This window comes from Saccostrea echinata, unplaced genomic scaffold (assembly GCF_033153115.1).
Source record: "Saccostrea echinata isolate AGI-Se365-2 ecotype Australia unplaced genomic scaffold, CSIRO_AGI_Sech_v1 ptg000012l, whole genome shotgun sequence".
Lineage (NCBI taxonomy): Eukaryota > Metazoa > Mollusca > Bivalvia > Ostreida > Ostreidae > Saccostrea > Saccostrea echinata.
In genome coordinates this window covers 6,594,551-6,617,004 of record NW_026889761.1, presented here as the reverse complement: position 1 = coordinate 6,617,004, position 22,454 = coordinate 6,594,551, and the positions used below count along the sequence as shown (strand labels likewise).

General features: G+C 33.1%; 2 protein-coding genes across 2 annotated transcripts; both read left to right on the top strand.

Annotated features, from left to right (window-relative positions):
* Nucleotides 1–3,705: 3,705 nt before the first annotated feature.
* On the top strand, nt 3,706–7,001 carry LOC133185734 (GTPase IMAP family member 4-like). The gene is made up of 3 exons (XM_061321034.1): nt 3,706–3,736; nt 3,869–3,907; nt 6,160–7,001. Exon 3 carries the CDS (start codon nt 6,183–6,185, stop codon nt 6,999–7,001), a length of 819 nt encoding a protein of 272 aa, XP_061177018.1. The 5' UTR covers nt 3,706–3,736; nt 3,869–3,907; nt 6,160–6,182.
* Nucleotides 7,002–15,724: 8,723 nt separating this feature from the next.
* LOC133185849 (leucine rich adaptor protein 1-like) lies at nt 15,725–20,616 on the top strand. The gene is made up of 3 exons (XM_061321140.1): nt 15,725–15,959; nt 18,483–18,711; nt 19,825–20,616. Exons 1-3 carry the CDS (start codon nt 15,903–15,905, stop codon nt 20,067–20,069), a joined length of 531 nt encoding a protein of 176 aa, XP_061177124.1. The 5' UTR covers nt 15,725–15,902; the 3' UTR covers nt 20,070–20,616.
* Nucleotides 20,617–22,454: the final 1,838 nt, after the last annotated feature.

The window sequence follows — 22,454 nt, the reverse complement described above, 5'->3', positions numbered from 1 at the left end:
TGATATCATCGGAAGATTCCAGCGAACGAACGTACGGCTATGCCATTTTTGGACCATCTTCTAAAGTAACTAACTTTAAGAAGTATGCATAAAAAGTCATGAAAGGGAGTATCCGTAAGAGAATATTATCCTTTACAAAAATTTTGATATTTCTTATGCAAAATTTGTACATGACAATTAATTGTCATGTACAAATTTTGCCTAAGAAATATCAAAATTTTTGTAAAGGACAATATTTATCTCCTTACACTATAGAGTTATTTTATCATTGAAGAAAAAGGTTCAAATTGCCCCGTAGTATGTGGGGGAGGGGGCTCACTTTTTCTTTAAAAAATCTTTTGTTAGAATTTGAATATATGTTTTAATTTGCATTGGAAGCTCCCCCGCACTTTTTGTTGTGGAAAAGTTCAAAATACAGAAAATCAAACATTTAAAAGAAATCAAAATGTACCCGAAAAATTAGACGAAGTCCCCCCCCCCCCCCCTAAATAGGATTTTAGAGGGTGGTGCACAGGTTGTTAATTTTTTTTTATTTATTTCTGCTTGTCAACTCTTTTTGGAGGTTGCACCCTTTGAAAAGCGTTGCTACGGGCTTGAATGTAAGTGCCTGTGGTGTGACTTAGACCCCCCCCCCTTTACTAAAGAGTCTCGAGTTATCTTAAACAATGCTAAGTTATCGATTAACTCGATCAATTTAAAAACACAAAAAAGAGATTACTTTTGTGTGTGTGTGTGTTTTTGTCTGTCTCATTTAAATAACGGAATGGTTAATATACAACACCTGCAATCGTAACTTCTCGGCAGAAGGTCTGAGAATCTTATCGCACGTGTGTAGACCTAGGCTATTTGGTCTTGCAAGCACAGGTGTGTGTATGTTTGCTAGTGACGATTAGACTGGTGACGGTATTTGCTACAAACATGAAGAACTATACACCAGTTTCATAACATGTACAGTTTTTTTTTTAGTGAAAATTGGAGTAAATTAAAAGTCGAATATTTTGGATACGGGGTAACCCATATCTATTCTTGTTACAACGACCGTCAATGCATCCATGGGCGAGTTCATTGGTTACTCTGAAAGGTGGCACAGGTTTACCTTCGTTAACATTTTCTACAATGATCTGCTTACTTTGAGTGATTGTACTTTCATAGCAAAGTTGTTAAATTTTATTCCCGATTGGCCTATAAGTTTTGTCATTTAACTGAAAAAAATCGGGCTATTTCGATACATGTAATGCTTAACGGCTGGGACTTGACATCTGTACTAGATTTATACGGAAGTATCCTATCATTGGAAAGATAGATGGTACACGTGTAGCACAGATCTGTAGTACGCAGAATTTTTTTTTTTTGGATGTTTCTCCCTCTCCCCCACATGGAAAAACATTGCTACAGGCCATTATCAAGCTATATTTGGATTGCTGTCTATCAAATTATTTTGCAAACCTTGATGCACAAAACTAATGCCGGTAAACATGGCAAAGACTATCTTTTAAAACCTAGTGTTTTAATTCAACATGTTCAAGCTGTTAAGCTATCTCTATAAGTTCTTCCTACTTATTTAAAATGCTTGTACCATAGAATTTAGTTTGTGTATAAGGATATATGTGTTAAAGAGAAATTCAGATCTTGGTTACACCAAAGAATACATAAATACGATTTGCAGATTTTAGAGCGAGGTTTGCCAATGATTGGCATATTCTAATTCGAAAAGGGCGAATTGTTCTACGGGCAAGTTGTCTTAGAGGCGAACTCTCTAGCATCCTCGCGCATGCGTAGCCTGACGTAAGCCCATGGCATCCGGTTTAACTCCGCTAATATATTTTCTGCGTGGACCTCAGGGTCCACGCAATCAAAAGACACGTAAAATTTCAATAAACTGTATAAGTATTATTGTATAAAAATTCCACAAAACGTCTCAAATAAAACATTTAAAGGCCGAGGTTTTGAACCGGTCGGTTTTCCTCAGGTAAGTTTGATGTGGGGTGGAGCTTAATTGAAACGGCTGTGAAGCCTCGAGGAAACCAAGCTGGCTTGTGTATACCTACCTATATACACAGGATGTTACCTGTATATTACCTGTAAATATTTACCTAAGACATAGTTTAACTTCGGGTGTTGGTCAATCGAAATGTTGATTGTCAAATTTATGAAATAAAACATGCTAAATTTTTTTTATGTAGACTGATTCCTTTAGTTCAATTCTTTTATAAAAATATGTTTGAATAAAGGAGACAGTTTTAGTTTAATTGTGTGCGTTAATAAATTTCATGCAGTTCTGCAACAAGGAACACGCAGTCCTCGAATCATGTTAACTGAATTTTCGGAAATGGAGAAATTTTGGGATCGACGCTTTCCAAGCATGGAGTATCTCGAGTCGTTATTAGGGAATACCAAATTGGGAAACATCTCGTAATAAGCGTTTGTCACACATCCAACAGCGAAGAAACCGCCGAGAGTGTGTTGGTTTAACAATAACTATTTTATTTCCTAAGATAGTAAGGTGTAATGTGAAACCATTATCCATAAATATTTTCCCCCAGATTTTTTTTTTTTTACTTTTAATAAATTTTATTGAAATTTTACATTTACACAACGTAAAAAAGGCCGTGTGTACGAACTGACTTTTTGCATTTGTTTCATGTTCAGCAATTAAACTTTATGTACGAATTGACTTCTGTAGTTTGCATACGAATTGACTTCTTATGTACGAATCAGTTTTTGTACGAATTAACATTAAGTCGGCGTAATTTAATGAATATTCATGAGGCGAGAAATATAATAACGGCAAATATCAGGAATTAAACTTTGCGCCCATCAACAAAATGTCATTGAAATAACTTGAGAACCATGTACATTTTATTTTCGAACATCGAAACGACCCCACTTTCATTATTTTGTTTCTGCAAAAATCGCCGCTAGGGTCCCCGTGATTTTACACTGTTGTTTATTCATCGCCCAGATCAACAGCAATAGCCTGTGGCTATAAATAGCCACCGTCTAAAAATTCTGATAATTTTTAGAATGTTTTGCAGTTGTCAGACAAGTGAATACAGCACAAATGATCCAAAATGTTTGTAATAAATGCAAATTTGACACAAATAAAACAATCCTGAGAAATTATGTCAGCTAACCATATAAATTATATTCTTTTTCTTTTAAATTGTTATGTTTCTAAAAATATTTGTAACTGCGAAAAAAAAAAAGATTGCATATTGTTTCTCGAGTATACTATGCGCGACATTCGTTTTCTGAAAATCCGAACTGCTATTTTTAAAGTGGTAAATCCGGGAATAAAAATAGAACAACAGATACATATAATTCCACACATTTTTCAGTTCTTTACTTCATATATAATAGCGGTATTAATGTAAGTTATTTTTCGTATTTCAATTAGACTTTAACTTTGATTCTTGGAAATATAAATTTTTAAGCATCGTTAAAATACACTTTTACGGTCAAAATCGATACGTATAAAACGTATACTTTTGGTAAAACACTGACATTTTTGACATCTATCTTTAATATTACAGTTATATCTATACATGTATAATACTAGTAATTTGTCGAGTAATTTGCGTCATTTTATCAAATGAAAATGAAGAATTTCAGTAAATAATGATTGATTTTCAGCACAAAGAAAAGATTTGCAACAAACTGACGATGGTAAACACTTTGCTCTTCATTAGTGTGGTTATATGTGGAGCATTCTCATCAAATTGTGATTTTGACGTTGGTAAGTGAAATATATATTTTTAAGATAATAAATTAGCAAGTTTTTATATTCAGTCTTTATTTCTTTTTTTTTTTTTCTTTTTTTTTTTCAAAATACTACTATAAATAATTATACAATAATATTATACTTTAGAGAATGGTAATCAGCATTGTAGTTCGAGAAGACCTTCAGGTATGTATTAATGGGGTGGTGTTTTTTTTTTTGTTTTTTGTTTTTTTTTTTTAATTGACCTTTGACCTATGATAAAGAGGGGAAGGGGTAAAGTACATTTATTCCTTCTTCCTAAGATAACGTTCGATTTTCAAAAATCAAGGAAAACCTACTTTCTGTACTGTAATGTCTGAGTGCCACTTTGATCTCTTTTAAGTTTTATCTATATTTGTGATTTTTGCATGTACCATATTATCAAAGCAATTTTAATTTAATTTTGCAGCAAAAATATTATGACGTTGCGCACGGTGTTGGTACACATTTACGTTACGTTAAAATAACGTTATTGAAGTCATAACGTTGGTACAACGTTTTAAACGTTATAATTGCATATTTTAGTTGTTTAACGTAAATTTTATTTATTTATCTATTTATTTTTTAAAAATCTAAATAAAATAACAGTACCGGTAGATACTTTCAAAGTTGACTTTAACGTTTTCCTTTTTATTCTTATACACACTCCGTATATCACGACAAAAGTACATAAATGACAGCACCCGCGAAAAGATACTTCTTCGTTTTTTATTTACTGCAATATGTTGCTGTGGAAAATAGCAATTATTTATCTGGGTCGGTTTTTACGTGCAGGTCCTTTGAACCGAAGGTTCAGATAAGCTTTTCTGATCAATTGTCCTTGTCTAGCTGTATCCATATCTTAGAACCAGATTACTAAAACTTTGGAGAAGTGTCCTACAAGCTAGTGCATGGAAGAAAGTATTTCAGTTTTTTGATGGATTCAGATAAGGATGTTTTTTTATGTCTTTAGCATATGGTTACTTGTAGATTTGATATCTCTGATACGGTCGTAATCAGATAATCAAATGATGCAGGTGTCTGTCAGTCCGATTCTGATTAGTAAGAATAATTAAAATAAAGTAACTAAATTTTATCGTCATATTTCATTGATAATGCATTCATTTTGCAAATTCCTGCACGAAAAATGACATTTTAATGCCCCTGTAATCAAAGAATAGGGGTATATAGTTTTTGGTCTGTCCGTCCGCCTGTCTGTCTGATTATATGTTAATCTGCTTAATTGTCTGTCCGCAAAAATGTAATATTGCCCGGAACTTTCGATTGATTGGTACCAGGGCTTTCATATTTCACATGTGTATTTCTTGTGATAAGGCCTTTCTTTGGGTGAAACACATGGAGATAACAAACAGTATTCAAGCTCAAAAGTCTGCTCAAACAATACAAATCAGGAGCATAGTAAACACAGACCTCTAAAACATCAGAGCTTGGATCAGATGCTATGGAGGATTGAGCATCCCCTGCCGACTGGTCGTACCGAAATACTTGACCTATTGACTTTGATCTTGGAGTGTGACCTACTTTTTGCAAAATTTATTTAAACATTTACCTTGGTCATAATTTTGGGACCAGACCTCTCTTTGGGTACCAACAATTTTGACCTTTTGACCTTGCCCTTGGAGTTTGACCTACTTTCAAAAACTTTTACCTTGGCCATCACTTTTGAATGGTTGGAGCTACGACTTACAAATATCGCAGGTGTATTCCTTTTGACATGACCTTCCTTTAAGTACTAATATTTTTTTTACCTCCTAAACTTGACCTTTGAGTTTGACCTACATTAGTTTAAAAAAACAGTTGTGCTAGAGCTTTCATATTTCAGTAATGTGTTTCTTGTGACAAGACCTTTCCTTTGGTACCAATATTTTTGACCTCACAACTTTGACCTTGGAGTATGACCTATTTTTAAAAAACAACCTTCTCCATATTTTCTAACTTGTTGGTGGTTGGGCTTTCATATTTCACATGTGTATTAATTGTGACAAGTCCTTCCTTTGGGTACCAACATTTTTAACTCTTAAACTTGGAGTTTGACCTACATTTGAAAAACTTCAGTCTTGGCTTTGAGGTACCCTACGGGGACATCAGTGTTTAACAAACTTATTTTGTACATAGCTATAAAAACATTTAAATCAACTTGGAATTTAGATATTTCATTAACTTAAGCAAGAATTATGAATAGGCATTTCACTCCCCTGTGTTTCACTCCATGTGTCGATGTCATACCAATGATTTAGTAACACTAAAATCAACAACATTTTTTAAATCGATGTCAGGGTCACCAATCCGAAGACAATTTTTTACATACAATTATTTATACTACAGAATATTTACAACGATTTGTATATGATCAACACTATACATTGCTTTATTCTAGTCAAAACGTTGACTATATGCAGGTATACCAGATAATGAAATCCGAATGCTGCTAATTGGAAAAACCGGAGTGGGCAAGAGTACAACTGGAAACACCATTCTCGGATTCAGAGCATTTGACACAAAGACCTCTGCCACATCAATTACAAACCAAGTCCAATATAATTCTTCTGAACGCTTTCATAAAAATCTTCTTGTTGTTGATACTCCGGGTCTTTTTGATACCAATAAAACAAATGAAGACGTAAAACTTGAAATTTTGAAGTGTTTTGGAATCACTTCACCAGGTATACATGCTATTCTGTTAATTGTGCAAGTTGGAAGATTTACAGAGGAAGAGGAAAAAACTGTCGATTTCTTCTTAGAGGTATTTGGAAAAGATGTCAAGAATTACCTCATGGTAGTGTTTACCGGAAAAGATAGCTTAGATGATGAAGGAACATCGCTAGAAAATTACGTTGAATCATACGACAACACATCTTCTCTGAAAACCCTTCTAGGCGAAGTAGAAGGCAGATACACAGCAATAGGGATTGGAGGCAACATTACCGAACGCGAGAACGAGGTCAAACAAATTATTAGAATAACTGAAGACATGAACATGAAAAATAACGATATCGGTTACACGAATGAGATGTACGAGAAAGCCGAGGCCATACACAGACAGAAGCAAGAAGAACGTGTTAAAGAAAAGATGGAAACCGGAAAGGTGTATACAGAAACTGAAATGAATCAGATGTACACGGATGCTAGAAAGGAAGAACGAATTCATATTGTCAACAACAACCAGAGCGAAGGAAGCTTCCTCTGGGCTTTTGCATCTGCATGTGTCTTTTTCATAGGCAAATTCTTTGGTATCTTTTGATATTTATTTCAAATTCTTCTTTCAATATAAGATGTTATTAATTACACAAAAATCATTTTATGTATATTATATGAATTAAATAGAGCTATAGCTAGTTGTGTTTTATTGCAATCATTAAAAAGTTCGAACTTCATATCCACTGAGTTTATTTCAAATGTGTAACACCGCAGATTGATATTGATTTATGATAAACTGCATTTGAAATAAATTGAGGAACTCCAGCATCCTTTTAATATCAACTTTAGAGTACTTGTGTGTAGAATCAGGGTGTAAAAGGGGCACAGTACACAAAAATTGCAATTAAAATTCAGATATTTTAGGATCAAAATCTTTAATTCGTCATAAAAAATTGAAGATATATAAATTTGAAATATTTTATTTATTATGATACTATTTAACATAAAAAATACGATGAAAGTGTATGTGTACAGTTGTTCATGCACATATATCAAACAGAAATAATAGTAAGAAACCTATGTTCCTACGGGGATTTCGTCATTCTCCAAGTTGCACAGTGTCACTCTTGCCAAATTCTTTGACCTGTCCCTTTTTTTTTAGTTTCGTTCTTCACATACTTAGAAAAAACCGTTTCACTCATTTTCAGATACTAAGGACTGGAAAATATTCCCATGTGTATCAGACATTTATGACTTATGCTTAAAAGTTTCTGTAAGAGTGAAATCAAGATAAGACCTTTTGATAACATTCCAGTGCGCCGCCTGTGTCAACGCCACCGCCATTTTTCAACATTTCAAACTAGTACATACATATATAAAACATTATGAAACTCATATTAATTAAAGTATATACAACTAAGTAACAGGGATTTCAACAACCTCGTTTAAAGTCAGCTTTCTGTAAATTCTATGGTCGTTATAATATAAATGACCTTGTTAGCAAATGCAACCTATCACTGGGTCGTATTTTGGATGACTTGTTTCATACCAACTGCATTGTTAAGCTTTTTTTTTATTTTGAATTTGACTACGGAATGTTCCGTCTACCTGATCAATACATAGAGCTTAGCGGCGACCAGTCAACAACGGGTGCTTACTCCTCCTATACACCTGATCGTGTGCAATTTCATATTATAAAAATACTAAATGAACAATTTATATTGTTTATATTTTTTTAGATCGATCACTGTTCGTTATCTTCATCTTTTGATTACACCAGAAATGAAATATTCATTCAAATAAGGTTCATCTGTAAACTTATTCATTGTTGGTTTATCATATGTATAAAGTTTCAATAATTTAGGACAACGAATTCCTACAAAACTACATTTGTTTAGGGAATTTTGGGACAACTATAGTTTATTCCAATATAGACACCCTTAATAATATTCCATTTAAATAATATGTTTTACATTAATTTTAGCCGTAAACGATATCGTTTAATCGTGTGCAGTTTCATAACATAAAAATGCTAAATGAACATGCTTAGCTATTTACGTGAATAATGTTTAAGTCTTTAAATAATCTAAAAGTTTTCTTCTCCAACCTGCTTTCTATAATATCAATCTGGCCTGGAGGTTATAAAACTTTCTGAGTATGTACTCAGTGCTCAAACTCAAACTCCGTACTCCAAAACCATACTCATGCTAAAAATCCCTCTTTAATTTGTATATGAAATTTGAGTATGAGTAAGGTTTTAGAGAACGGAGTATGAGTTTGAGCACAGAGTATGTACTCAGAAAGTTTTATAACCTCCAGGCCTGTCTTCGTTATTAGACTTGAATTCTATCTATTTAATAACAGATGATGCAGATTTTAAAAAATGGATTCAAGAATCAGTATATGTTTTTGGACTTACGGTGTATTTTGGTTGTAAATGATGCATGTATCAATTTTCTAATGTACAAAGAAATTGTAGACTTTTACTATGTTCAAACGTCTACTTTTTGCCATAACCTTATAAATCTATGCAATTTTTTTTTTATCGTTTTAAGACATTAATAAGAAACTTTAGATAAAAAATAAAACTTTATAGGGTTAGACTTATTTCATATTACCTATGTAAGCATGATATAGACCCTTATTTTCATGATTTTTTTTAAGTTTGTATCATCTATCCATAATTTGATGTAGCTTATAGTTTTGTTTTCCGTTAGTGTATTGGCTCAGATGAGGATAATAGGAATATAGGATTTTTCCTGCCAAGAAAATAATTTTCCAGGTATAAACCGTTAAACGATCATTGTAAACAATGTTTTTTGAAGCATCTTGAAGCATCATTCTCGATATTATTATCCACATGTTGAGTTTAGGAGAGGATTTCTCTGTGGTTTAGAAACCTTTTAATTTAAATTCAATTCTATCGGATAAACATGATTACATTTATTAATATTGATTAACAGTAATGTCTTTTACAAATATTTCTTTTTTATTCACAATTTTATACATGACACTGAAAATTTAACATCATGGGTTTCATCTTATTCAATATTATCGTCAACTGAATTTTTGTCGTTTACAAATGTTTTATTAAAAATATTTAAATTGTACGGAACAGTATGGATAACAATCTTTTGGCTTTCGAGACCAAAAGGAAAATTTTTAATCATTTTTGTTTGATGGGATATCATAATTATTTAATAAAATAACTTGGCAGTTGATGAAAAGGAAATTTACATAATTAATAGCACCGCCGACGTCACATTGGAGTAAAACACATGCCGTGCCAATATTGAATGGGTTTGTAAAATATATGCTAGTAAGGTTGACGCCGTGGGAATTGGTACCAAATAAATCTTGCTATTACACTGAATGAATTTTAAAATTGTGGTTTACTGGGTCATATTAAAAGAGTGCTATTAGCTTAAGACACACTTTATATATATCAAAAGTACACTCTCTTTTATAATACTCTTTTTTGTCATTGTTGTAACAAATCCAATAGAAAAAGGAGGAAATACTTGACAATAACATAAAACATATGTAGGTACATCTCTGATGAGGTGAAAACATCAGGGTCTTTCAAAATTCGAAAACGCTTATAGGATTTAACTTTTTCACCGACTTAAAATACAGTATATCTAAACTAACAATCTTTTATAATTATTGTTACAATTTATGTTAAATTGTTAATGAGGTCCTAAAGACGAAGAATACATATTCAAATAGCATTAAAATCGTTTCCCCTTTCGATGTTCATAGTAAGTCTCGATTGACCTCAGTTCTCTCAAAATATCTACTTTTTCGAATTAATAATAATATACTTCAAAGAAAGTTTAAAATGAAAATTTCTGTAATGCAATACTTTACATTGTAAAAAAGCACATATTATTTTAAGAAGTGGTTTCTTGTTGTTCAAAAGTTAAATATAGGCGATATGTTATATAGCAACAGTGGTATAAAAATTGGAGAACCATTGACTAAGATTTGAACTTTGTTCAATTTCCCTTACCCATCAATTCAATGCCAGTGTAGTGTCATTTTTTGTACCAGGTTTTTTTAAGCACAACTCCATTCTGTAAAAAACATAAGAAATTTTTTTCAGAGATAAAAATAAATAAATAAATAAGGAACCCTTTTGTAAGGTGGCTTCGATTCCAGGCTATCCAGCACTTTTTGTCAAAAAATAAGGGAGCATTTTAGGGATAAATTAAGAAACTATAGAGCTATTAAAGAATGAAATTAGGAATTGTAATTCTAAATATTTTTTTGTATTTCCCCCTTGATTTCAAAATTATTTTCAAGGAATTTTAGCAAAAATTTAAAAAGTGATTTGGGTTTTAAAGAAATTTTAGGGCCTCTGAACAGCCTGTATTCTTCATATCCTGGTGAGGTATCTTTAGTCAACTGTTATCTTACTGTAATCCTGAAATAACTGCAAGTCACAAAAACTATCATCCTCAAGGGGCAGCTGAAGTTCAGGTTTACTGACATCAAAGAAGTTGGTGTCAATACAACAATACAAATATATCTGTAAATCTGCTTTGTTATGAAATATGGAGAAAACGAAAGTACTCAAGCTCAAAATCCATTTAAACAATGCAAATTGGGAGCAGAGCAAACACGGACCTCCAAGAACACCGGAAGCGAGATCTGGTGCCAAGGAGGAGTGAGCATCCCTTGCCGACTGGTCACACCCGCCGTGTGCTCCTTGTCATGATCGGGAAAAATGGGGAAAAAATCGTAGACAATTCAGTGTTTAAATAGTGGCCTAACAGTTAGTATGAAAAACGTCAGTCAGCATTTGACTTAATGATAGGTTTTACATGTATTTGCTGACAAGGTCATTGTATTGAGCATAAAACTTGCGAAATGATGACTTCAAACGAGACTGTTGATATCCTCGTTTCATCAAATTGTTTGTCAATAGCTTGCCTCGTTTTAGAAATGTTTCATACGTCGAGCATACTCTTGCGTATCGAATCAACTGGGAGACAAAAACCCCATATGCAGGTGATGATGGTATATTGCTACATAAGTAAGATTAAAAAATAAGATTAAAAAATTGAAGTCATCACGTTTATCATAAAGCTTTGTTGTTGGGTTACCATTAAAGTCTTTTCCTAGTAAAATATTCAAATATGAAACAGAAGTGTCAGAATCTGTGGTAATTTCTTTTCTTTAGGTTGTTTAATTATAGACTACTTATTTCCTATATAATGATGTGCAATATTGCATCATTAGCTCTCTAAATTGCTTAATTATATTACTGCAGTTTCATATCATTTGGTTTAGGTGTTCACACTTTTGATTCGGGGACTATTTTTAAGAAGTATAGGACCGAGAAAAAAGACAAATATCAAAATCATTACTTTTTTAGATTCTTTGACATTAAATTGTGCAACCATTTAAATTGAATTAAATTTCACAAGTAGTGTATTTTATATTTATATTAGATAATGGGTTGGAAGATCATTTTATGCCTATTTACTCTGCGAAGCCGTAATAAAACAATCTCCCACGGAGTAAAATGAAGTTCGATATCGCTCTAAGGATTATTTTAATTGCTTAAGTAAATAGAACTTGAAATATTCCCACTTAAGAAATGCAATATTAAACGCAGAAGACGTTTAACACATCCCGAATCATTGTTCACTGTATTTGGAACAGTCTGTAAATTGCGTAATATAATGCTAATATAGAGACACGCTGAACTTTTATACTTGATACCTTTGCTCTTGCTATGAAAAGGTTCTTTGGATTGCTTAGACTTTTCTTCTATACGGGTAACTCTATATTGGAAAAAGACATTGATAAATTGCCTTAACGATACAAACAGATTAATATTAATTATTCATTTAACAAATGAAATTAAATTGGGTAAATCATACACGTATGACATGCATCTGATTGAGAAGAAATTATTTGAAAGGGTAAAAAAAACTTGTTTATAGTCGGTCTTTCATGGTATCAAGTCATCACATTTTGCACTATATTTCAAAAAACAGTGTATAAATACATAAGCATTTAAACTAGATTCAATCACAACCACCAGCGTTGAAAACAACCATCGAGTTCAATTATACGTATACTGACAGGGCAGAAAATTCAAATCTAAGGGATTTGACATTACAAAAAATGGCTGCCACCTCGGGAAAGGATTCATCAATATTCGTGATTTTCTTTTGCCTGTCATCAATAAAGATATAATGTTCGTTCGAAATTGATTTTTTTAATATAATCCAAGAAATAATCACCATGACAACTTGCCCGCCCGCTTTACAGTAAACCCTTTAACTGCCGCTAGGGTTCGATAACTCATTACCTGAAGTGTTTACAGCTGGTGCGAGAAACGTGTAGCTACTTTTTGAGAAGTGTGTCAATTTCTTGCGTTTACAAAGCATTCTTGAAGTTTTACAGTGCACCGGTGACTTTTGTTTTAACATTAAGCACAAATGGTAAATTAATTTGTTATAGTTACCAAAATTGTACGATAATATTTACCCATACGAAAATGTCAAGTTGACAGTCAACTAGTCGTCAACTGAATACTCGAAAACAAATAACCACTAGGAGTTGAATGCTTTTCTGAAAAGCTGTCAACTGTTTTGCATAAAATGGTCAGTTGACCGTCAATTGCCTGGTTTTCAGCGGGTTGACCATTAGTTGAATGCTAGTGCTTTGAAAATTTCATGCGAGGAAAGAGTTGACCATTGTTGAACACTCCGACTTTGTGAAATCTTGCAGAGCTGACTATAGTTGACCACTAAGTGTTAGAAAATCCCTCGGACTCTATTTATGTTTGATTTGGAATGACATTATTATAGATCGGGTTTGCAATTCCATAATTCTTACAACAATCTAGATTTGAATCAAGTAATCAGTGTGTGTTTTGTTAAAATGTGGAGAGTTTTGAATTGAAACGATTGTTTTCATGAATGATTCAGCTTGTGCAATCCATGAAAGTATAAAATTTAAAGATTTTTCTTTCTTTATATCTTTTCTAAAAGATATTAGAAAGACATGATACTGTAGCTAGTACTGTAGCTAGTACAGTGTATAGGTCCCTACTATAGTGTACTTGTTGAAATATAAAAGAATTCCGGTAACTTGTATTCCATTAATTGTTTTGTTGTGTTTCTTGTTGTGTTGTTGGCAAAAATATGCCATTGCTATATAGACTGAATCTAATTTTTCTGCACAGAAAATAAAGGAGGCATGGTAACTTGTGAGAGTGTGCCAGCTCAATTTATTTTTATGCATTTACATACATGTATATCATTTTAGTAGCCCCATTGTTTTGACTATTCCTACTCAGATACATGGCAGCTTTTCCAAGTATATGTACTGTTTGCCTTTGGTTTTCAAAACTCCCTCCATTTTTTTAAATGCAACATATGCACTGACTAATGGAGTATTCAACAGTGGTCAACTGCAAAGAAAATAGAGGAGTATTCAACTAATGGTCAACTGCAAAGAAAATAGAGGAGTATTCAACTAATGATCAACTGCAAAGAAAATAGAGGAGCGTTCAACAGTGGTCAACTGTAAAGAGAAAAGAGGAGTATTCAACTAATGGTCAACTGCAAAGAAAATAGAGGAGTATTCAACTAATGATCAACTGCAAAGAAAATAGAGGAGCGTACAACAGTGGTCAACTGTAAAGAGAAAAGAGGAGTATTCAACTAATGGTCGACCACAAAGAAAATAGAGGAGTATTCATCTAATGGTCAACTGCAAAGGATATATAGGAGCATTCAACAGTGGTCATCTATATGCAAATGAGTTGAACGCTGTACACATTTGCATGGCAAAAATTCAACTAATGGTCAATTGACGGTGAATTGATCGTCAACGAACCTTGAACTGAATACCCCAATTGAATTTTAATAGTATTTTTTCGTATGGGTCATGTATAAGCGATTGTTCGTACATGTATACAGGAAACCCCCTACGTTCTCTTTCCACAAGGTACCTAACTCAGACACCCCCACTTCAAACTCGTATTTTATAAATTTATCAATCATTAACCTACTTTAACAAGACATAGTTTGCTTTGAGATACTTTTTTTCCTTTTCTAATAAATCGTTCCGGACGTCCTTAGTCGAGCCTCTGTATTGTAAACCAATGGTCTCAACACATTTTTTTAAAGATTTTACAGAGGATATATCAACTTTCGGTTAGGCTTATAGTGTAGGATAAAACCAGAGACTTCCGAGCTTTTCATTCTGTTATCGTCAAAAACGATATGAGAGCGCTCATGTTGGACAGAATATTGTTATTTGACATTTGAGTATATTCCTTCATCTTACTATTGGCTGATATATATATGCCTTAATCAATTTATCCAACATTATGCTTTTTGATTGTACATGCACAATGCCTACCCATTTATCAACTATTGGTTCTTGCAGTATAAAACAGTCAGCAACGTCATTCTGCACATCAAAAATGATCATAATTCAACCCTTCACAAAATATTCGTTTACAACGATAGTATTCTGAATTCGAAGATTTCCAAACCGATTGCACATTGTGTTTCTTCGTCAAAATATAAAAAAAGGTAGTTATTCAAATGTCCGTCTGAAATGTGTCTAAATTACCAGATTTAAAAATTCTTTGGGATATGAAGTGGATTTGTACGTGTTAAAAACTTCTGAGAAGCACTTTCACAGGATTTGAGCACATGAAAACCCCAATTCATACAAAAAAGAACTTAATGTGAGCGATTTTTATTTTGGCGAATTTGTATGAATAGCCAAAACAGGCCAAAATTACATCCCCTCCAAAAATACCTACGAATCTACGCCGTAACGGTACGGTACTATAATGCTGTTTCTTAACATTGTAACCCTACATTGTAGTAAGTCTCAACTCCATCTACATTGTATTTTGCAGGAAAATTTTACAGAGTACAAGTAATTCTGGGGAGAAAGTTGCCTGAATTTCGTCCATAATTATTATTTGAGTGTTGGCCACAGGTTCGTGTGGGTTTAAATACAGTGAAATCAACCACAACGGTCGTTGCCCTTTTTTCATCAAACAATTAAGGTATTAATGTTGATTTTTGTAAAAGTATGTCTCGAAAATCTGACGTCGAAATTTCCTATTTGATGTAATTAATGCATGTTTTGTCCGCGTGTTATTTGCATCTCACCTATAAGTAAATCCACAAAAGCCGGGTACCAGATATACAAGGTCCTCTATAAAGGGTGGGAATTTAAAATATATCCGTATATATTCCGTCAATTACAAGCCATTAACTCTAATTACTGGCTTAAAAGTGAAGGCTGCACAGGTAGCGTTAGTTTTAAAGTTTATTTTTACAACCTGTCAATCATCAAGGAGGTAACAGGTGGTATAAGCGCGAGCATGCCTGACAAAGACTAGTATGTTAGTTGAATCGAAGGTGATAACGCTGCACAAAGTTCGATTCAAATGTAATTGATATACCTTGAACGATATCAGTACTGAATTGTTAATGCAGGTGCACACAGTGATAAAATGGAGTCTTCTACAGACCGAATTTCCTCAAAATTGGAAGTTTTAAAAGCAGATTTGGTAAGGATTTTTTTTCCTAAGTATAAGTTTGAAATATTGTACTTTTATTTTAACATTTTCAAGATTTTTTTCGTCTTTTAGATCAGAGATATGCAAATGTATTCTACGAGGTTAACAAGAAATTTGTTTTATGTAAAATATCTCATTTTTCAATAAAATTTATGTTCAACATTTTTGTTGAATTAGTTTTAAAATCCGATATGTTCTTTAAATGGGACTTATTTTTACATTTATTTAGTTTGTTTTATGCGATAATTGAAAGTGTTAACATATATGTAGTTGACTTCCTATATCAATGAGGTCCTAAAAATTTCATGTTTTTCCTCAAAACACAGGCAAATAGTATCGCGGGGATGTGGGCTCCCCCTACTTTTTTTTTTACTGTGGAAAATGTTTATTGGAATAGCGTCCCCCTGAACACACACCTTATGCTTCAATATCGTCAAACGCCCCATGGTAATTTATTAATAAAATTTGTTTTTGGTAAAAAATTGGAAACAAATTCACCTGCACCAATTTTTTTTTTTCTGCATGTCAAAGAATTTTCAACAATCCCCAATTTTCTTCTGACTGGCCTCCCCCTCCTTCCCCCCCCCCCCCCCCTCGCATTTTCAAAAACGATACTACTTGCTTGTAACAACAAAATTACATTTACTCTTTTGTTGCTTCTTCTTTTTGTCTTGTTCCAAACAAAAAGAAATTAAATTTAGTAGAAATTAAACGTTCGAACACAACTTATTTTATATTTTTTTTAGATTTTGACCTAGTGTCGTAATGAATGGACAAAATTTCATTTTATATTTTTATCAATCATTTTTTTTCCCTGAATCAGTGTCTTTGATAGTTGAGCCGGTTTTAAATAAACAACAAATTTATTGTATCTTTTATCAATCGATCAATGCGAAATTTTCATCCTTATGTAAACAATCAAATAAATTTATCCTTTATAGGCGTCCTGTCTGTCAATGGATGAAAAGGAAGCTATTCATATAATGGTTAACATAAATCATATCTTACAATGTGAGGAGAATGGAAATTAATTTCCCATTCATAATTCGAATGCAAACCAGGCCAATATTGACGTTGATATATTAAGAAAAGAAAATCGTAAATATCCTTAAACGAAAACTCATTAAAGTATAATCTTAAATACAAACAATTCAATATTATTTTACACACAACAACTTCACTTTGTTTGATAACACCTCGCATAGATAAAAATGTGACATGAGTTGTATTTCGAATAAAATTTTAAGATCTGTGGCACCACTATTAAGTGGGTTATTAATTTCTAAAATGTTATTCCGTCGCGACATGTGGTAAAGAATAGGTTTAACACAATGCCATGTAAAATTTTCTTTTCAGAATGACACAGGCTAACGCGATTTTCGTGAAATAACAGTGGTTAGCATGCACCATTTAATGCACACGATTAAGCTATATGAATAAAAGTCACAGGATTTTCTTCAAGGATCTTTTATTTTTTATCAAGTAAAACGTGTTTGAAATATTTATTCGCGTAATATCTGATAACTGCATTTCCTAGTGAAATGAAAACACAAAATTATAAATTTTCTGCTAGATACCCTCAGAGGTATCTAGGATTTCAATCAAAAACATTTTCAAATTCTATCAGTCGTTTTAATTTACCGTGACACATCAACGCATTCTTCTTCATTTGAAAGTTTAAAGTAAAAGTGGCGTCTTAATTGCGGTTCGTCAACTGTAAAAATAAAAATTGAGTGTGCTGTAAAACTGAAGGTGCATGATTATGTACGAGTCATACTGCCTTAGTGTTATAAGATTTTTGTAGATAACGTAACATTACGAAGTAAAAGTCATATGTCAACTGTTATATTTCTAAAGTAATTTTTTTAGCAATGGCTGATAATGAAATAAAAAGACACATTTTTTTTACCCAAAAATAGAACGTCGCGAAAAGAAAATATGTTTTGAAAAAAGAGAAACAAAACCCACATCTTATTCAATGTAACTTTTCATTTAGAGCACTTGCCTAGACAAATGCTGTAAAACTTAAATTGTCATATCAAAATACTTTTTTCACTTCGATTATCGTAAATTACCATACACAAACTTCTTCATTTCTCTCGCACCAGCGGACCTCTGTCTCGAGTTTTCCAGTTATTTACACTGTATAGAAATCAACAATTTAACACAAACTTCGGCTATTAATTGGTCGTTTAGAGTCAGTCACGGAGACATTTCATCCTCTTGTACCTCCCAACCTTTGAATGCAAGCTTTGTGTTTATTTGGTGGTTTTAATAGCTGTTTTAGAATTAATTCAATCTAAACAGGGCTAAAAATGTTCACAAACGCAGTGTTGAATTTTACAACTAAAAATATTTAAAAGCATGAGGAAACTATTATTATATCTATTATTTTCATTTGTAGCCAAAGAATTCTGTTTGAAAACTGTACTTCTGAGTGCACTGTCCTAGTCCTCACTCAAATACATTATGAACATCAGTTCCACATAACACAACTTCTTTTGTATTTAACAGAAAGCAATGAGGTTACAAGATGTAAAGCTAATGAAGCAGCTGATAGGAATAAATGAATCTATCCAGAGTCTAGCAAAATCCCGCCAGCGGACCTCAAGTAGGGGACCGCAAGTAATGTCCACTGCCGACTTCAACGCTACGGCCACCCCTCTCGTTAGACAACAGAGTGCTCCGTCTTACAACAAACTACATAGGAACAACAGCACAGGGTCCATCGAGTCAATTGAAGGTATATTAGATGCATTAATGTTTTTGAATGAAATTATAGCTGACTAATATGTTGACGGTGAGACCATTGGGGCGAGCGCATTGTTCACTCAATTTTAAGATCCGTCTCTTCAAACGAGACATTTGGAACGTCTAGACTGTGACGTCACATGACGTCGTACAGTGCAGGGAACTAATTTTGTTACATAAACCAGCATCAGCATAAGCATTAGTAGCATCAGGATCGAGCTAGCATCAGCATCAGCATTTAAAAAAACAGCATTACCAGGATCAGCATCAGCAAGCAAAGGATAGAACCAGCATTGACCTACATAAAATCAGCATTATCCTACCAGCATCAGAAAATCAATGAGTTTTAATTCAGTAAAAATTAAAAAAGAAAGAAAGAATATTGGTTAAAGTATTCACATTATTGATACGTAATGAGATATTATGATCAAATAATTGTAAAAGGCACTTTTATTGCTTTAAACGGCAATGCTGAAATTCATTATCTACTTCCGGTAGCATGATGCTACTTCCGGTAGCATTGACCTAATTATAAAACAGCATCAGGATAAGGATTACAAGCATTAAATCAGCAAGCAAAGGAAGCATTCAAATCAGCAAGCAAAGGAAGCATTCAAATCAGCATCAATGCTGTAACAAAATTAGTTTCCTGCACTGTATGTAAGCTGCATTTCCATAAACAAAGTTTGAAAAATGCAAAATTTTAAAAACGTTTAATCTACTATCTGTATGCAATATATATCCATTAAGATGAGTTTATTTTTTTGTGAATTTTTAGTTGTTGTTACCGCGTGAACGTAGTTAGCAGCGAGAACAACAAGCGATGCATTGTGGGTCCAGAATTAATCTATTGAATGAATGTGCAGTTGTCCGAATTTTCTCTTCGCCCAGGCGTTGTCGTTAGAGCTCGCAGTGAAGCGGCGCTTCGCGCCGCTCGCTGCGCTCGCTATGAAGGAACTTAAAATGCGCTTTCAATTGAATTCATGTATATTTTTGAAGGAATCTTTAAATTGTGTCATTGTTTGTTAACAGAGGATATGTATCAATATATGTGTACTTTTTTGATCAGACTTATTTTAACTTTGAATACTTTATTTCTTTATAGAAATCGGAAGTTCCGTTGAAGACATCAACGAAGAAACAATTGAAGAGCTTGAAGATTACTTAAATTGTTCGATGACGTCACTTCCTCCTCCAATACCCACAATTCCAAAATCCCACTCTCTTGCAGTGATGACCCCACTTCCGGACGAAGAAGACGAAGCAGACGACAGCAAGTACGAGGGGATTTTAATGACAAATATCAAACTCTGGAAATATTCACAACAGAAGTGTCAGCAGAAGACGTGAAATATCTTTCAGTTTAACCAACTGAAGGCAATTATACGTGTGCCATGAACATAACAGGCATTCGTCTCCCATGTGACGTCATGACCGAGTTTTAACTAGCTAGATGAGATGTGAACTGTAATGTATATGAAAAAACTATATTTTGAAGCACAGTTTTATGTGATTCTGTTTTACAAAAATTGTGTCTTGTTTTTATTTATGCGTACTTTATTTTCAACTGCTTCAAGGATAAAGTGCATTGCGCTGACACTTCATTAAGATGAAAATTGTATTGAAAAATCAACATTTTATCTTACAGTGTTAGCAACCACAAATGTAAATATGCAGTTGAAGTCAGTATAAAAGACTTAGAGTCAAGGAAAAAGTGCAATAAAAGACTATTAACGGTAACATTATGTCTGTGGAGGTCATTATTGATGGTGTTCAGGAAGTCCCGCATGGTGTGTACGTCTTAAGGAAGATCATTGTGCCGATGTGTGACATTCTAATTAGTTGACAATTGATGTTTATTATTATTTATGAAGCAGAAATAAATGAAATGAAAAGGAACATTCTGTTTTCTTTTTCCATATACAGGTAAATCATCATTTTACCATTTACAAGCAAAAACGTGATGAAAAGATTTTGCAAATTTCTTTTTTACATATAAATTTAATAAATTGCACTTTATGAAATAAACTTTAGTATGTACGTATAAAAACAATTTGTAGGCAGCATCAATTTTATGGCATAAGTACTGAAATTATTATTGAATACTGCAGATGAAAACATTCATTTACTTTTATGAACAGGGTCAGAGGTTAAATATATATGCAAGTATTTCTAAATATATTTATTGAAATTGTTTTATGACCAGTCTTTGAACTTCGTCTTTACATTTCATGTATGTATGATCTGATCAATGCTTTCATGACTAAATAAGCTTTCGTTCCATAAAATGCAACAGCCGAATATTGTGTCATATAATTTAATGTCTCTCGCATATAATAAAAATCTGCATTATATTTGATAACTTAAAGATAGTCAAAATTCAGACTTTATAAAGTATAAACAGACTGAAGCTTCACTCCTGGTGGGCTGCCCCCTTCAGTCACTAAACTCTACTTTCACTTTAAGAATGACAACAGATAGAAAATTTATGATTGATGGATCACAAAGAATAATTTAAAATTAAAGTAACTTATTAAGTCTCATGAAACTTATTAGTCGAAATATATTCATGCATTAACGGAAAGAATTTGAAAGAAAATAAAAACATATATAGTGTGCACATAATTTGTACAAAAATTTATACAAATGCCAAATCAAACAGGCGCGAAGCATCGTTGACCAAAGTTGGGGAGGAGGCAATTAAGCCAGGTACACCCGAGCTCCTCGCGTGGCTCGTGCCTCGCACATGTACAATGATGTGATCCAGTCCGAAATTCCTCCAAGTATTATCCCTTTGAAGTCTGAGTTACTTTGTGGCACGTCTCACACTGGGTTTCTGCTTTCAAATACTACTAACAGAAGATTTTAATGAAAACCAATAAACGAGAAAACATTAGACAAGTTAGGAGACTTTTTTGGTGAACTTTATGCATTGCGAAATATGAAATGAGGTAAAAGGCAGTTCCGGCAGAGAAATGCGTCGATTTGTTGCATATCCCTCCACCAATCACATCCGAGGTTTGTAGGCCGAGGACATATACATGTAACAACTGTCACCAATATTTTGGGCTAGTCCCTGCCCTCCCTCCTTTCCCTTCTTTCTAATTGCCTGTCAAAAAAGTGATCGAACATATTCATGAAGCTCACCAAGTGCTCTAGACATACATGAACTGTCTGCTTTAGCATGATTTGCTGGACTAAGTTCAATCTTCTGTTTAGATTTGAAATGCAGATGTGATAATAGCTTGAAACAAGATATTGAAAGCACTTTACTTTCGTTCCTCCAAACTATCTTGTGAAAAGGCGTCATAAATTTACATTCTTGATGATTATTCATTATACTGTGTCGTCTTAAAGATTGTCCTTATGAAAAAGTGATTGGAAAACCCTCAATCACTATCAATCTTATATGACATACATAGAACCACATAACACAATAAAAACTTTTAACACTGAGAAAATGATTTATGTAATATTCGAAGAATTACAATTAACTGACAGCAAACAATTTATTTTCTAGTTTAGTTCACTTCCGGTTATCTGTTTCTCAACAATTTGAAAAAGAACTGCTTTTCTATTTTGATTTTTTTTAAATCACATGTATAGAAGTAAATTTGATTTCAGTTCTTGACTAGTTTTATTTAGTGTGTTGTTCAGTTTTTTGCTTAGGAAACGTCTTCATTTCTAACGCTCAACTCCATCTACAAAAATATTGATACAGAGTGTGCAGTGCTG

Bases quoted from the DNA above. Each gene is read 5' to 3' on its own strand.
- LOC133185734 (XM_061321034.1), top strand. From the start codon at position 6,183: ATGCTGCTAATTGGAAAAACCGGAGTGGGCAAGAGTACAACTGGAAAC.
- LOC133185849 (XM_061321140.1), top strand. From the start codon at position 15,903: ATGGAGTCTTCTACAGACCGAATTTCCTCAAAATTGGAAGTTTTAAAA. The intron at 15,960-18,482 runs GTAAGGATTTTT...TGTATTTAACAG, and splicing joins AAGTTTTAAAAGCAGATTTG to AAAGCAATGAGGTTACAAGA. The intron at 18,712-19,824 runs GTATATTAGATG...ATTTCTTTATAG, and splicing joins GTCCATCGAGTCAATTGAAG to AAATCGGAAGTTCCGTTGAA.